This window comes from Tamandua tetradactyla, chromosome 1, assembly GCF_023851605.1.
Source record: "Tamandua tetradactyla isolate mTamTet1 chromosome 1, mTamTet1.pri, whole genome shotgun sequence".
Lineage (NCBI taxonomy): Eukaryota > Metazoa > Chordata > Mammalia > Pilosa > Myrmecophagidae > Tamandua > Tamandua tetradactyla.
In genome coordinates, this window is record NC_135327.1 from 124,171,691 (window position 1) to 124,187,120 (window position 15,430).

At 35.7% G+C, this 15,430-nt stretch overlaps 1 protein-coding gene and 1 long non-coding RNA gene across 12 annotated transcripts in view; one reads left to right on the plus strand and one right to left on the minus strand.

Annotated features, from left to right (window-relative positions):
• The window catches only part of KRIT1 (KRIT1 ankyrin repeat containing), a 54,147-nt gene that overhangs the window by 28,630 nt on the left and 10,087 nt on the right, over positions 1-15,430 (plus strand). For all 11 annotated transcript variants that reach the window (XM_077166963.1, XM_077165451.1, XM_077167703.1 and 8 more), the window contains 3 exons: positions 3,378-3,534; positions 4,095-4,202; positions 8,688-8,844. In XM_077166963.1, the coding sequence (XP_077023078.1) occupies positions 3,378-3,534; positions 4,095-4,202; positions 8,688-8,844 (422 nt within the window). The remainder of the gene's footprint in view (positions 1-3,377; positions 3,535-4,094; positions 4,203-8,687; positions 8,845-15,430) is intronic.
• LOC143645508 (uncharacterized) overlaps positions 2,237-15,430 on the minus strand; it is a 42,636-nt gene continuing 29,442 nt past the window's right edge. The window contains exons 2-3 of the long non-coding RNA XR_013157197.1: positions 3,436-3,547; positions 2,237-2,364 (exon numbers count right to left, since the gene is read on the minus strand). This is a non-coding gene — a long non-coding RNA (uncharacterized LOC143645508). The remainder of the gene's footprint in view (positions 2,365-3,435; positions 3,548-15,430) is intronic.

A 15,430-nucleotide genomic window follows, 5' to 3' on the forward strand; every position in this document is an offset into this window, starting at 1 on the left:
TGTTTTCCATTCTAGGGAACTTTGTATTCAGATTTGGAATGTTACCCTGAATCTTCTTTAACTGAACTAATAGTTGTTTCTTCAGTGCTATAGGACATCAATCACATGCATTACCTGGGGCTAAACAGAAAAGAATAGAGGATGTAATTTAAACCCCAGGAAAGTACACTGGAACTAAGAAAGGCAAAGGTGATGAATTTTAATTTTAGCTTAGGAATCCCAAATTTATATTTGTCTGTATTATTGCCCCTTTTTGTAGCAGGGAATCATTTTCTTTTCTAATAATTACAGTATTTTGGGTATAGTATTTAAAGGGCCTTGGAATGTGCCTATTCCGATCCAACTATTAATTTCTAAAAGTGTAACCTTGGCAAGTTATGTAATGTCTAAGTTTTCTTATCTACAAGATAGTTTGCTTAATAATAATAATGGTTCCTTTAAGAATAAAGGAAAAAAAGTAAACAAAGTGTGTTGAGGGTATCTGGCCCATAATAAGCACTCAGTAAATGTTGGCTGTTATTATTAAAGTATTGTAAAAATTTTAATCTCTAAATCTAAAATTCCTTGATCTGTAGTGGTTTTTAAAAAATGCGAAATGTTATTGCTATTTAATACAGAAAGGAAAAATGTTTATCCTTTGATAAAATTAATTTTCTACTAACTGGAATTAATAATCAAGTTTAGTACACCAGAAGTAGTATGGGTCACCTTACAGTAATAATTTTTTTTTTTTACATGGGCAGGCACCGGGAAATGAACCCGGGTCCTCGGGCATGGCAGGCAAGCACTCTTACCTGCTGAGCCACTGTGGCCCACCCACAGTAATAATTTTAATCAGATGAATCTTTTGATTGATGTGAATTTAAATTAAGAATGCTTCAGCTATTTAGTAAAGAACTTACATTACTCTATCTTAAAAATGTACTCTTAATCGATATAAGGACTGAGAGGAGTAGGGCTCTGGGCTGTATTAGAAAACTGGGATTTGGATCCTGTCTTTATAAGTACAGGCTTAAAGTGTTTCACTCTTTTGAAATTTGTTTTCATTTCTAAAATGAGGATTTTTCTTAGATCAGTAGTTCTCAAATGTTTTGGCCTAAGGACCTTTTTTTCTTACAAATCTTCACATATGTACATTCTATACATGGTGTGCAATCAGTGGCTCACAGTATCATCACATAGTTTGTGTATTCATCACCATGATCATTTTTTTAGAACATCCTCATCACTCTAGAAAAAGAAATAAAAAGAAAAAAGAAAAAACGCATATATACCATACATCTTACCCCTCCCTCTCATTAACCACTAGTATGTCCATATACCCAACTTATTTTACCCCTTATTCCCCCTATTATTTATTTATTTATTATCGTTTTTTACTCATCTGTCCACACCCTGGATGAAAGAAGCATCAGACACAAATCACGCAGTCACTTGTAAAAGTTGTATCTTATACAATCATCTTCAAGAATCAAGGCTACTGGAGCACAGCTCAACAGTTTCAGGTACTTCCCTCCAGCCACTCCTATACACCATAAACTAAAAAGGGATATCTATATAATGCATAAAAATAACCTCAAGGATAACCTCTCAACTCTGTTTGAAATTTCTCAGTCACTGAAACTTTATTTCGTCTCATTTCTCTCTTCCCCCTTTTGGTCAAGAAGGCTTTCTCAATCCGTAGACACCAGGTTCTGGCTCATCTCAGGAATTCTGTCCCATATTGCCAGGGAGATTCACACCCCTGTGAATGATGTCCCACGTAGGAGGGAGGGCAGTGAGTTTACCTGCCAAGTTAGCTTAGAGAGAGAGGCCACATCTGAGCAATAAAAGGCGTTCTCTGGGGGTGGTTCTTAGGCTTCATTTTAAGTAGCCTTAGCGTATCCTTTGCAGGAATAAGTTTCATAGGGGTGAACCCCAGTATCAAGGGTTCGGCTTTTTGATTTGGTTGTCCCCACTGTTTACGAGAATATCAGAAATTCTCCAGATAGGAAAGTTGAATATTTGCTCTTTTCTCCCCAGTTCCCCAGGGGAACTTTGCAAATCTTCTTTATTCACTGTCTACATTACTCTGGGATATATTGGAGCATCACGTTAACCTGGGCAAACCAACAAAATCTCATGCCCTATTCAAGATTCTGTATACTTATGGTGCTCAACTAAACTGACCATACTAAGTAAATTGGTAATGCACTACCCAAAATATAAATTTTGCACCGAAAAAACATCTCTCCTTTTAGTCTCACACAGAAATTTTAAAATATGGACAATATCATCCTTTACCCTGTATTCTAATCTACGTTAGTCCTATCCAGATTAGCTTCGTTCATCTCTCTAGTCAAAGTCTGATCCTCCATAGGATATCTAAGGGAAAAATAAGAAAGTTGAGGGTAGATCATAGAGGGCTTTGAAATCAGATTATTTCTGAAGATATTTTATTTTCCTCAAATTCTCCATATCTAAAACTAAATTTCCTTCCACATTCCCTCCTCTTATCTACTTATTTCCAAACAACAAATTACTTTTTTTTTCATTATTTGAGATTGCTACCTTACATATGTCTGTGGCTCTAACTATGCCTAACACATGCTTTATTCTCTTCCAGGTCCTTGCTTTTGCTTACTCCTTTTTCCCCTGCCTAGAATATTGTATGTCTCTTTGATATCTCTGCATTCTTTTCTATTTCAAATCCAGCTCAAAATCTTCTTCCTTCAGAACACTTTTCAGGACCTTCAGATGAGTCATAGCTCTCTTTTCTGCCTTTTTAGCATTAATTATATACTATTTTTATTTGACAGTTAAGTAGTGTCTTAAGTTGATTATCTTAAACTGTTACCTAAATTTTAGCATGTTATTTAACTTAACATGTTTCTGTTTTGCCTCTCTGATTAGGTTATAAATCTTTATTAGGATTGATGTCATATATGTTGCATATCTGTATGTCACCCATATTGTCTAATACAGCAGCTACATATGAAGTTACATCTTTGGGCTGATATTGTAAATCACAGTGAAACCTAAGCAAAAGCATTTTTTAATAAGTTTGTTGACATGTTATTTTCTGGTTTTAACCTATTTTGTATTCAAAATAGTTATTCCTTATTTTAATTACTGTACTTTACTTTGCATGGGGTGTTTCTTTATCATGTTTTCTAGCTTGTATTTGAGGATTTTTCTCAGTCGATATGAAATAGAAACAGTGGATATGAACCAGAATAATTCATAAGAAATCCCTGGGCCCTGCAAAAATTATACCAATGTCATAATCCCTTGTTCTCTGTCCTAGAAAATCTTAGAAGTCTTTGGACTATCACCTGAAAATTTGATTTTTAAACCATTTTAGATAACTATTTTAGGTAAGTTTTATTTTCTTATAGGTATGGAAAAGTTGAGGCTACTCGTATACTGTTAGAGAAAGGAAAATGCAATCCAAACCTTTTAAATGGACATCTTAGTTCTCCTCTTCATTTTGCTGCTGGAGGAGGCCATGCTGAAATAGTACACATTCTTCTAAACCACCCTGAAGTTGACAGAGTAAGTTGTTTTCCTGGTTTAAAAAAAAAAAACTGTTCCACAAGTGTGCATAAAAACTAATAATGCTAAAATTTGATGTACTCTTGAGAGGTCAATGGAAAAAAAATAAAAATAAATTTCACCTGTTATATTGAATAACTAATATTTATGTAAAAGCTCTGCTTTTGTAAATAAAATATAATCAGCACTCTTCATTTTATCTTATATTTCTCCAACATGTTATTAAAAGGGAAAAGAATTTCCTACGCAGTTTCTAAAATGTTTAGTAATCAGAGTTTTTATAAAGGGAAAAATAATATGAAAAAAAACTTTGCTATATTTGTTATCAGAGCAAATTGTTTGTAAAACAATAATCACATTGACAAGTGCTTTGAATTTTTTTATCCTTGCCAAATCATATTTATTTACTTTAGTATGTACTAAGTATGTTTAATATCTTAATATCTACTTAATGCTTGACAAGTCTGTTTTTATGGAACTCTAGTTAAATGGATAACATTTTCTTTTAGAATACCATATATTTGCCATGCCTTTCTCTCGTTTTTCCCCCACATTTCTAGCACATAACAGACCAACAAGGAAGATCCCCATTAAATATTTGTGAAGAAAACAAGCAAAATAATTGGGAAGAAACTGTAAAACTGTTGAAAGAAGCCATTAATAAACCAGTAAGAATTATCTTTTAACTATTATATTCATAAATAGTTAGAGCTAAATATGGAATTTAAATTGATAAGTCACTTGAGGTTCATGGCAAGAATGGAATGATTGATGGAAAGATGGCTTCTTTACAGCTATTATAAAACCTCATTGTTTTTCACAGGTAATAAATTTGTTGTCATCCCTAACAATCATTTATTTTTTCGTAACAAAATAAAACTTTTAGAACATTTAAAATCTAATTTCCAGTATAATCAGTGTAGCTCGTGTGCTCGTTACAAATCAGTCTAATATATTCACTGAAGCATATGCCCCTGCTTAAGCTTTCTAAGCCACATTTAAATAAGAGCATTGCACATTTAAAAATTCATTAATTTAATATTAGCAGATTACTTAATGTTTTACAAACTCATTTTCTTCCTAAAGGAAGTAAATTTTCTTCCTAAAGGAAGTAAATGGGTTGAAATTTCCTACCTCTTTTATTCTGCTAATTCATTTTGTCTTTTCCACCTAAGTACTCCAAAATAAACTCATAAATCTAACATGGAGTACATATACCTCTTGGAAGAGTATTGTCTTAATAAAAGGGAAGTTTGAGTTAATTTATAATTAGCAGTGACATTAAGATAGAGAAGAATTAAAAATTAGAAGAAACTAAATATGACTTAAAGTTATAGTGATGATAAAATTACCAACTTAAAAACTGAAAAGTTATGAGGACCAAGATAGCAGCATAAGATGTTCCAGGGCATCACTCCCCCAACAGAATCTGTGAATAGCTAGCGTTAACTGACAGAGCTAACTTCTTCAAAACTCCAGAAAACAGTTGAGGAGTTTTGGTAACTAGGTGAGTGCCAAATCAAGAAAATGCAGCTTTAAAAACAGTAGAAGCTTATGATACCATTACTGGCCCTTCCCCCATACCCTTTCTGGCATGGTATGGCACCAGCCTACACTCTCACTGTTCCAATGAGAGCATAGTAACTCCTGTGTGCATACTTGGGTGCCCGTATGTAGGAGTTACAGGTAGTAGCCTGAAACATTGCTAAAGAAATCAAAGGAGACCTAAATCAATGGAAGGACATTCCATGTTCATGGATTGAAAAACTGAATACTGTTAAGAATTCTCCCAAAAGCAGTTAACAGATCCAGCACAATCCCAATCAAAATTCTAACAGCCTTCTTTGCAGAAATGGAAAAGCCAATCATCTAATTGATATGGAAGCATAAGGAGCCCCAAATAACCACAATCATATTAGTCAGAAGAAGAATGAAATTGAATACTCACATTTCTGAATTTTTAAATATATTACAAAGCTATAGTAATCAATATAGTATGCTACCAGCACAAGGACAGACGTAGACCAATGGAACTAAATTGAAAGTTCAGAAATAGACCCGCACATATATTGAACTTTGACAGGAGTACCAAATCTGCTCAATTGGATCACCATTTGCAAAAAAATGAAGATAGATTCCTGTTTCACACCATATACCAAAATCAACTCTAATGTATCAAAAACTTGAGTATATGAGCCAGAATTATAAAACTCCTAGAAGAAATCATAGGAAAGCATCTTCAAGACCTTGTGTTAGGCAATGGTTTCTTAGACTTTACACCAAAAGTACAAGCAACAGGAGAAAAAACTAGATACTTGGGCTTCATAAAAACTAAAAACTTATATGCATCAAAGAACTTCATCATGCATATTTTCAAAAACCTAAACCATTTACCTGATATGGGCTGTGTTTGCAGAATACATAAAGAATCCTATAACTCATTGTCCTGGTTTGAGAGGATTATGTACCCTAGAAAAGCCATATTTTTAATCTTGTGGCAGCAGCTCTTTCTTTACATTCCTATTCAGCACTAAAGGTTGAAAGCTTGATTAGATTATCTCCATGGAGATGTGGCGTGCCAAATTATGGATATTAATTTTTTATTAGAGGGAGATGTGACTCCATTCTGGGTGGGGGGTCTTGATTAGTTTACTGGAATCTTTTAAAAGAGGAAACATTTTGGAATAAGCTTCATAGCCACGAGAACCATGAGAACCCAGGCAGCCAGACACCTTTGGAAATGAAGAAGGAATACATTACCAGGGAGCTTCATGAAACAAGCCTGGAGAGAAAGCTAGCAGACATTGACATGTTCACCATGTGCTTTTCCAGTTGAGACAGAAACCCTGAACCTCATGGGCCTTTCTTGAATGAGGGTAACCTCTTATTGGTGCCTTAATTTGGATGTTTTTATAGACTTGCTTTAATTGGGATATTTTCATGGCCTTAGAACTGGAAACTTGCAACTTAATAAATTCTCCCTTATAAAAGCCATTCTGCTTCTCATATATCACATTCCGGCAACTTTCAAACTAAAACACTCATCAACAAAAGTACAATCAACCCGATTAAGAAAAGAGGCAAAAGACTTCAGATATTTCTCCAAAGATACACAGATGGCCAAAATGCACATGAAAAGATGCTCAATGTCATTAGCCTTTACGGAGATGCAACTCAAAACCAAAATACCACTTCAAATCCACTAGAATTGCTACTGGTAAAAAAAAAAAAAAGGAAAATAACAAGAATTGGAGAAGACATGGAGAAACAGGAACATTTGTTCATTGTTCCACAGCCACTGTGGAAAAGTGTAAGAGTTCCTCAGAAAGTTAAGTATAGTACCACCATGTGACCTGGCAATCCCACTTCCGAATATATTCTCAGAAGAGTTGAAAGCAAGGACTCAAGCAAAATTTGCACACTGATGTTCATATAGTGGCATTATTTGCAATAGCTAAAAGACAGATGCAACCCAAGTGTCCATGAACAGATGAATGGATAAATAAAATGTGGTATATACATACCATGGAGGAGTATTCAGCCTTGAAAGCAATGGAGTTTTGATATATGCAACAATATGGATTGTCTGTATTGTATAAAATAAGCCAAAGACAAAGAAGGATAAATATTGTACAATTTCCCTGATATGAAATAATTAGAATAAGAACATTAATAGAGTCAGAAATTAGAATACTGGTTACCAGGGGCTAGGATATGGGGTTAAGGATTGGGGAGTTAATTCTTAATTGGTGCAATCTCTGAGTTTGATGTAAGCATTTTGGTAATGGATGATGGTGATACTATCACAACATTGGGTATGTAATTAACACCACTGAATTAGATATTTGAATGTTGTCCAAAGAGGAAATTTTATGTCATATGTTACCAGAATAAAAATTAAAAAAAAAAAAAAATTCCCACAGGATTGTGCAACACAAAGATTGAGCCCTTTTTGTAAACTATGGACTATGGTTAATAGTACAATTATAATAATATTGTTTCATCAATTGTAACAAAGTTACCACACTAATACAAAGTGTTAATAAGGGGGACTTTATGGTAACTTTTTATTTTCTGTATGATTTTTCTGTAAAACTACAACTTCTCTAATAAATAAATAAATGCAACTATATATCATTTTTTAAAAAACTTGTTTGAAAACCCGCAAGCTTGATATAAAGATTTTTCTTAGAGAATTTGGTAATAAAAGTTTTATACCAGGAGATATAATCAATAAATCTGTGATTCAGGCATTACCATTAAGTAGCCTTTAAGTATTTTTTAAATATTTCTGTGGATTTAATAATACTAAATTTGAAAGTGATACAGTTTAAATATATAATCTCTGCCTTTAATTAATATTATTCACATGCACCATACTCTTAAACATATTATGTCGAAACACTATTCCATGCACTCAAGGAAAGAGAAAAATGGAATTGATACCCTGATTTTATAATTTGTTACAATATATTTTCTACCCATATAATTATATTTTTATTCATGGGGTAGTTTTTATATACCAAATGGATAGTATAGCATGAACCAGGTACTTTTATCAAAATGAACTCGACTGGAAGTTGTTGGGGACCATCAGTTGCTTCCCATAACAATAAAAACATTGAAAATAACATACACTTAATTTTCTGAACTAGAGAAAAGAAAGTCATTGTTCCACACCTTTTAGCTGTGAAATCTTCAGTCACAAAACCCCTTTAGCACAAATTATTTTCAGTACACATTTTCTACAGTATGATTTCTGCCCCACTGGAATCATGAAGTACTTGAGCAATAGGATTCAATAAACAACTCTGTACTCCCCATATGCAAATCATGTGCTATATGAAAGGCTCATTGTACATGAAAAACAACCTCTCATCAGAGTTTGAAGTTTAATTATTTTTTTAAAAAACTGTTTGCCTTAGCATCCCAAACTTATCTAACCATGGACCATACAGAGGAATATGTGCTAGAAAATCTAAATAATGGAAGTAAAATGTTTTTAAAAATATTTCTGATAGTCTTACTTGAAGCAGTTTTTCTGTTTTCTGTATTAGAAATGTATAATAAGGCATATAAAGTTGAAAATAAAGTATCTTCATTTGGAATATATAATTGCTAAGCAAATTGCATAACATGTTATTTTCTTCTAGTATGAAAAAGTTCGAATATACAGAATGGATGGATCCTACCGTTCTGTTGAATTGAAACATGGAAATAATACCACAGTCCAGCAAATTATGGAAGGAATGCGTCTTTCTCAAGAAACACAGCAATATTTCACTATTTGGATATGTTCAGAAAACCTCAGTAAGAACATTTTTATTCTGTCATGTAAACTAAGTTAGTTCTTTTGGGGAGTGGGATGATAAACTTTAAGTATAATATTTGTTCATTATTGATCTTTAAATTTTGAAATAATTTAACTTCCCCCTTTGTAGAACTGGATTCCAAATTGCTGAAACAATTAAGCCTCCTAGCTCTTCTCAGCTTCATTAAACCTTTCACTGATATCTGTTTTATAAATTGACGTCCCAGAGAACATTTAACTTGAAAATATTTTTTGCTGCTAAATAACCTCTAGAAATGTAAATTCTAGGGCATATCAGAAATTTAATTTTGCTCTACTGTGTAATCCATTTCATGTCTTTGTATATTTAGAAGAGTAGGTAGAAGTTTGGATATTAAGGGGTCAACCTTTAAAACAAAAGGGAGGGGGCTTCCAGAGAAGATGGCGGCTTAGTAAGACGCGCGGGTCTTAGTTCCGCCTCCAGAACAGCTACTAGGGGAGTAGAAACGATACAGAACAGCTCCCGGAGCCACGACAGAGATCAAGAAGACAGCGTACCCCATTCTGGAACGGCTGACTGGCTGGGAGAACCCGCTCCGGTGAGATAGCTGAGGGGCGCGGGCTTCCCCAGGCCGGGGCGGCAGGCGGCCGGTGTCCCTCCCTCCCTCCTTCCTGGGCTAGCTGGGATAATTGGACAGGCGGTCCCCTCAAGGCGCGGCGGCTGGCTCTCCCCCCCATGCGCAGCCCCCCGGACCAGCTGGGAGAATTGGATCGGAGATCCCAGGCCGCGGAGAACGGTGACCGGGGTCCCTTCCAAACACGTGGCTTCCCAGTCTGGCTGGGAATGGTGCACTCCCCCGGGCCACAGCGGCTGGTGCCTTCCCGCCACGCTTGGCACCCCGGGCCGGCTAGGAGATTCGGACGGGCGCTCTCCCGGGCTGCGGCAGCCGGCGACCCTCCCCGCGTTCAGATCCCCGGGCCGGCTGGGAGATTCGGATTGGCAATCTTCCAAGCCGCTTCGGCTGGCTAACCTCCCCCATGGCGAGAGTTTTCCAAAGTTAAAGGACCCACAGCACCTTTTACTGGTGGCACCCGCAGACAAACGAGTGCCACGAGTGCCACCTACTAGGCAGGATAAGAAAAACAGAACCCAGAGATTTCACAGAAAAATCTTTCAACCTGTTGGGTCCAACACCCAGGGAAATCTGACTAAATGCCCAGACGCCAGCAGAAGATAACGGATCACACTCAGAAAATTGAAAATCTGGCCCAGTCAAAGGAACAAACCAATAGTTCAAATGAGATACAGGAGCTGAGACAACTAATGCTGAATATACAAACAGAAATGGAAAACCTCTTCAAAAACGAAATCGATAAATTGAGGGAGGACATGAAGAAGACATGGGCTGAACAAAAAGAAGAAATAGAAAAACTGAAAAAACAAATCACAGGACTTATGGAAGTGAAGGACAAAGTAGAAAAGAAGGAAAAAACAATGGATACCTACAATGATAGATTTAAAGAGACAGAAGATAGAATTAGTGATTTGGAGGATGGCACATCTGAATTCCAAAAAGAAACAGAAACTATCGGGAAAAGAATGGAAAAATTTGAACAGGGGATCAGGGAGCTGAAGAACAATATGAAGCACACAAATATACGTGTTGTGGGTGTCCCAGAAGGAGAAGAGAAGGGAAAAGGAGGAGAAAAACTAATGGAAGAAATTATCACTGAAAATTTCCCAACTCTTATGAAAGACCTAAAATTACAGATCCAAGAAGTGCAGCGCACCCCAAAGCGATTAGACCCAAATAGGCATTCTCCAAGACACTTACTAGTTAGAATGTCAGAGGTCAAAGAGAAAGAGAGGATCTTGAAAGCAGCAAAAGAAAAACAATCCATCACATACAAGGGAAACCCAATAAGACTATGTGTAGATTTCTCAGCAGAAACCATGGAAGCTAGAAGACAGTGGGATGATATATTTAAATTACTAAAAGAGAAAAACTGCCAACCAAGACTCCTATATCCAGCAAAATTGTCCTTCAAAAATGAGGGAGAAATTAAAACATTCTCAGACAAAAAGTCACTGAGAGAATTTGTGACCAAGAGACCAGCTCTGCAAGAAATACTAAAGGGAGCACTAGAGTCAGATACGAAAAGACAGAAGAGAGAGGTATGGAGAAGAGTGTAGAAAGAAGGAAAGTCAGATATGATATATATAATACGAAAGGCAAAATGGTAGAGGAAAATATTATCCAAACGGTAATAACACTAAATGTTAATGGACTGAATTCCCCAATCAAAAGACATAGACTGGCAGAATGGATTAAAAAACAGGATCCTTCTATATGCTATCTACAGGAAACACATCTTAGACCCAAAGATAAACATAGGTTGAAAGTGAAAGGTTGGGAAAAGATATTTCATGCAAATAACAACCAGAAAAGAGCAGGAGTGGCTATACTAATATCCAACAAATTAGACTTCAAAAGTAAAACAGTTAAAAGAGACAAAGAAGGACACTCTCTACTAATAAAAGGAGCCATTAAACAGAAGACATAACAATCATAAATATTTATGCACCGAACCGGAATGCCCCTAAATACGTGAGGAATACACTGCAAACACTGAAAAGGGAAATAGACACATATACCATAATAGTTGGAGACTTCAATTCCCCACTGTCATCAATGGACAGAACATCTAGACAGAGGATCAATAAAGAAATAGAGAATCTGAATATTACTATAAATGAGCTAGACTTAACAGACATTTATAGGACATTACATCCCACAACAGCAGGATACACCTTTTTCTCAAGTGCTCATGGATCATTCTCAAAGATAGGCCATATGCTGGGTCACAAAGCAAGTCTTAACAAATTTAAAAAGATTGAAATCATACACAACACTTTCTCGGATCATAAAGGAATGAAGTTGGAAATCAATAATAGGCAGAGTGCCAGAAAATTCACAAATACGTGGAGGCTCAACAACACACTCTTAAACAACGAGTGGGTCAAAGAAGAAATTGCAAGAGAAATTAGTAAATACCTCGAGGCGAATGAAAAAGAAAACACAACATATCAAAACTTATGGGACACAGCAAAGGCAGTGCTAAGAGGGAAATTTATTGCCCTAAATGCCTATATCAGAAAAGAAGAAAAGGCAAAAATTCAGGAATTAACTGTCCACTTGGAAGAACTGGAGAAAGAACAGTAAACTAATCCCAAAGCAAGCAAAAGGAAAGAAATAACAAAGATTAGAGCAGAAATAAACGAAATTGAGAACAATAGAGAAAATCAATAAGACCAGAAGTTGGTTCTATGAGAAAATCAATAAGATTGATGGGCCCTTAGCAAGATTGACAAAAAGAAGAAGAGAGAGGACGCAAATAAAGAAGATCAGAAATGTAAGAGGAGACATTACCACTGACCTCACAGAAATAAAGGAGGTAATAGCAGGATACTATGAACAACTTTATGCTAATAAATACAACAATTTAGATGAAATGGATGGGTTCCTGGAAAGGCATGAACAACCAACTTTGACTCAAGAAGACATAGATGACCTCAACAAACCAATCACAAGTAAAGAAAGTGAATTAGTCATTCAAAAGCTTCCTAAAAAGAAAAGTCCAGGACCAGACGGCTTCACATGTGAATTCTACCAAACATTCCAGAAAGAATTAGTACCAACTCTCCTCGAACTCTTCAAAAAATCGAAGTGGAGGGAAAACTACGTAATTCATTCTATGAAGCCAACATCACCCTCATACCAAAACCAGGCAAAGATATTACAAAAAAAGAAAACTACAAACCAATCTCTCTAATGAATATAGATGCAAAAATCCTCAACAAAATTCTAGCAAATCGTATCCAACAACACATTAAAAGAATTATACATCATGACCAAGTAGGATTCATCCCAGGTATGCAAGGATGGTTCAACATAAGAAAATCAATTAATGTAATACACCATATCAACAATCAAAGCAGAAGAATCACATGATCATCTCAATTGATACAGAGAAGACATTTGACAAGATTGAACATCCTTTCCTGTGAAAACACTTCAAAAGATAGAAATACAAGGAACTTCCTTAAAATGATAGAGAGAATATATGAAAAACCCACAGCTAATATCATCCTCAATGGGGAAAAATTGAAAACTTTCCCCCTAAGATCAGGAACAAGACAAGGATGTCCATTATCACCACTCTTATTCAACATCGTGTTGGAGGTTCTAGCCAGAGCAATTAGACAAGAAAAAGAAATACAAGGCATCAAAATTGGAAAGGAAGAAGTAAAACTATAACTGTTTGCAGACGATATGATACTGTACGTCGAAAACCCGGAAAAATCCACAACAAAGCTACTAGAGCTAATAAATGAATACAGCAAAGTAGCAGGTTATAAAATCAACATTCAAAAATCTGTAGCATTTCTATACACTTGTAATGAACAAGCTGAGGGGGAAATCAAGAAACGAATCCCATTTACAATCGCAACTAAAAGAATAAAATACGTAGGAATAAATTTAACTAAATGGGCAAAAAACCTATATAAAGAAAACTACAAAAAACTGTTAAAAGAAATCACAGAAGACCTAAATAGATGGAAGGGCATACCGTGTTCATGGATTGGAAAACTAAATATAGTTAAGATGTCAATCCTACCTGAATTGATTTACAGATTCAATGCAATACCAATCAAAATCCCAACAACTTATTTTTCAGAAATAGAAAAACCAATAAGCAAATTTATCTGGAAGGGCAGGGTGCCCCGAATTGCTAAATACATCTTGAGGAAAAAAAACGAAGCTGGAGGTCTCGCGCTGCCTGAGTTTAAGGCATATTATGAAGCCACAGTGGTCAAAACAGCATGGTATTGGCATAAGGATAGATATATCGACCAATGGAATCGAATAGAGTGCTCAGATATAGACCCTCTCATCTATGGACATTTGATCTTTGATAAGGCAGTCAAGCCAACTCACCTGGGACAGAACAGTCTCTTCAATAAATGGTGCCTAGAGAACTGGATATTCATATACAAAAGAATGAAAGAAGACCCGTATCTCACACTGTATAGAAAAGTTAACTCAAAATGAATCAAAGATCTAAATATTAGGTCTAAGACCATGAAACAGTTAGAGGAAAATGTCGGGAGATATCTTATGAAACTTACAATTGGAGGCGGTTTTATGGACCTTACACCTAAAGCAAGAGCACTGGAGAAAGAAATAAATAAATGGGAGCTCCTCAAAATTAAACACTTTTGTGCATCAAAGAACTTCATCAAGAAAGTAGAAAGACAGCCTACACAATGGGAGACAATATTTGGAAATGACATATCAGATAAAAGTCTGGTATCCAGAATTTATAAAGAGATTGTCCAACTCAACAACAAAAAGACAGCCAACCCAATTACAAAATGAGAAAAAGACTTGAACAGACACCTCTCAGAAGAGGAAATACAAATGGCCAAGAGGCACATGAAGAGATGCTCAATGTCCCTGGCCATTAGAGAAATGCAAATCAAAACCACAATGAGATATCATCTCACACCCACCAGAATGGCCATTATCAACAAAACAGAAAATGACAAGTGCTGGAGAGGATGCGGAGAAAGAGGCACACTTATCCACTGTTGGTGGGAATGTCAAATGGTGCAACCACTGTGGAAGGCAGTTTGGCGGTTCCTCAAAAAGCTGAATATAGAATTGCCATACAACCCAGCAATACCATTGCTAGGTATCTGCTTGAAGGACTTAAGGGCAAAAACACAAACGGACATTTGCACACCAATGTTTATAGCAGCGTTATTTACAATTGCAAAGAGATGGAAACAGCCAAAATGTCCATCAACAGATGAGTGGCTAAACAAACTGTGGTATATGCATTCGATGGAATATTATGCAGCTTTAAGACAGAATAAACTTATGAAGCACGTAATAACATGGATGGACCTAGAGAACATTATGCTGAGTGAGTCTAGCCAAAAACTAAAGGACAAATACTGTATGGTCCCACTGATGTGAACCGACATTTGAGAATAAACTTGGAATATGTTATTGGTAACAGAGTCCAGCAGGAGTTAGAAACAGGGTAAGATAATGGGTAATTGGAGCTGAAGGGATACAGACTGTGCAACAGGACTAGATACAAAAACTCAGAAATGGACAGCACAATAATACCTAATTGTAAAGTAATCATGTTAAAACACTGAATGAAGCTGCCTCTGAGCTATAGGTTTTTTTTTTTGTCTGTCTGTTTCTCTTTTTTTTTCTTTTTCCATTTCTTTTTTTTTTTACTATTATTATTTTTTTCTCTCTATTAACATTCTATATCTTTTTCTGTTGTTTTGCTAGTTCTTTTCCTAAATCGATGCAAATGTACTAAGATATGATGATCGTGCATCTATGTGATGATGTTAAGAATTACTGATTGCATATGTAGAATGGAATGATTTCTAAATGTTGTGTTAATATCTTTTTTCTTTAATTAATAAAAAAAGGGAGTAATGGGAACATACACTGAAAAAATATAAGCATTGCCTTACATTATTGGCAAATTGCTCAGAATATTGTGTCTCAATCTTGG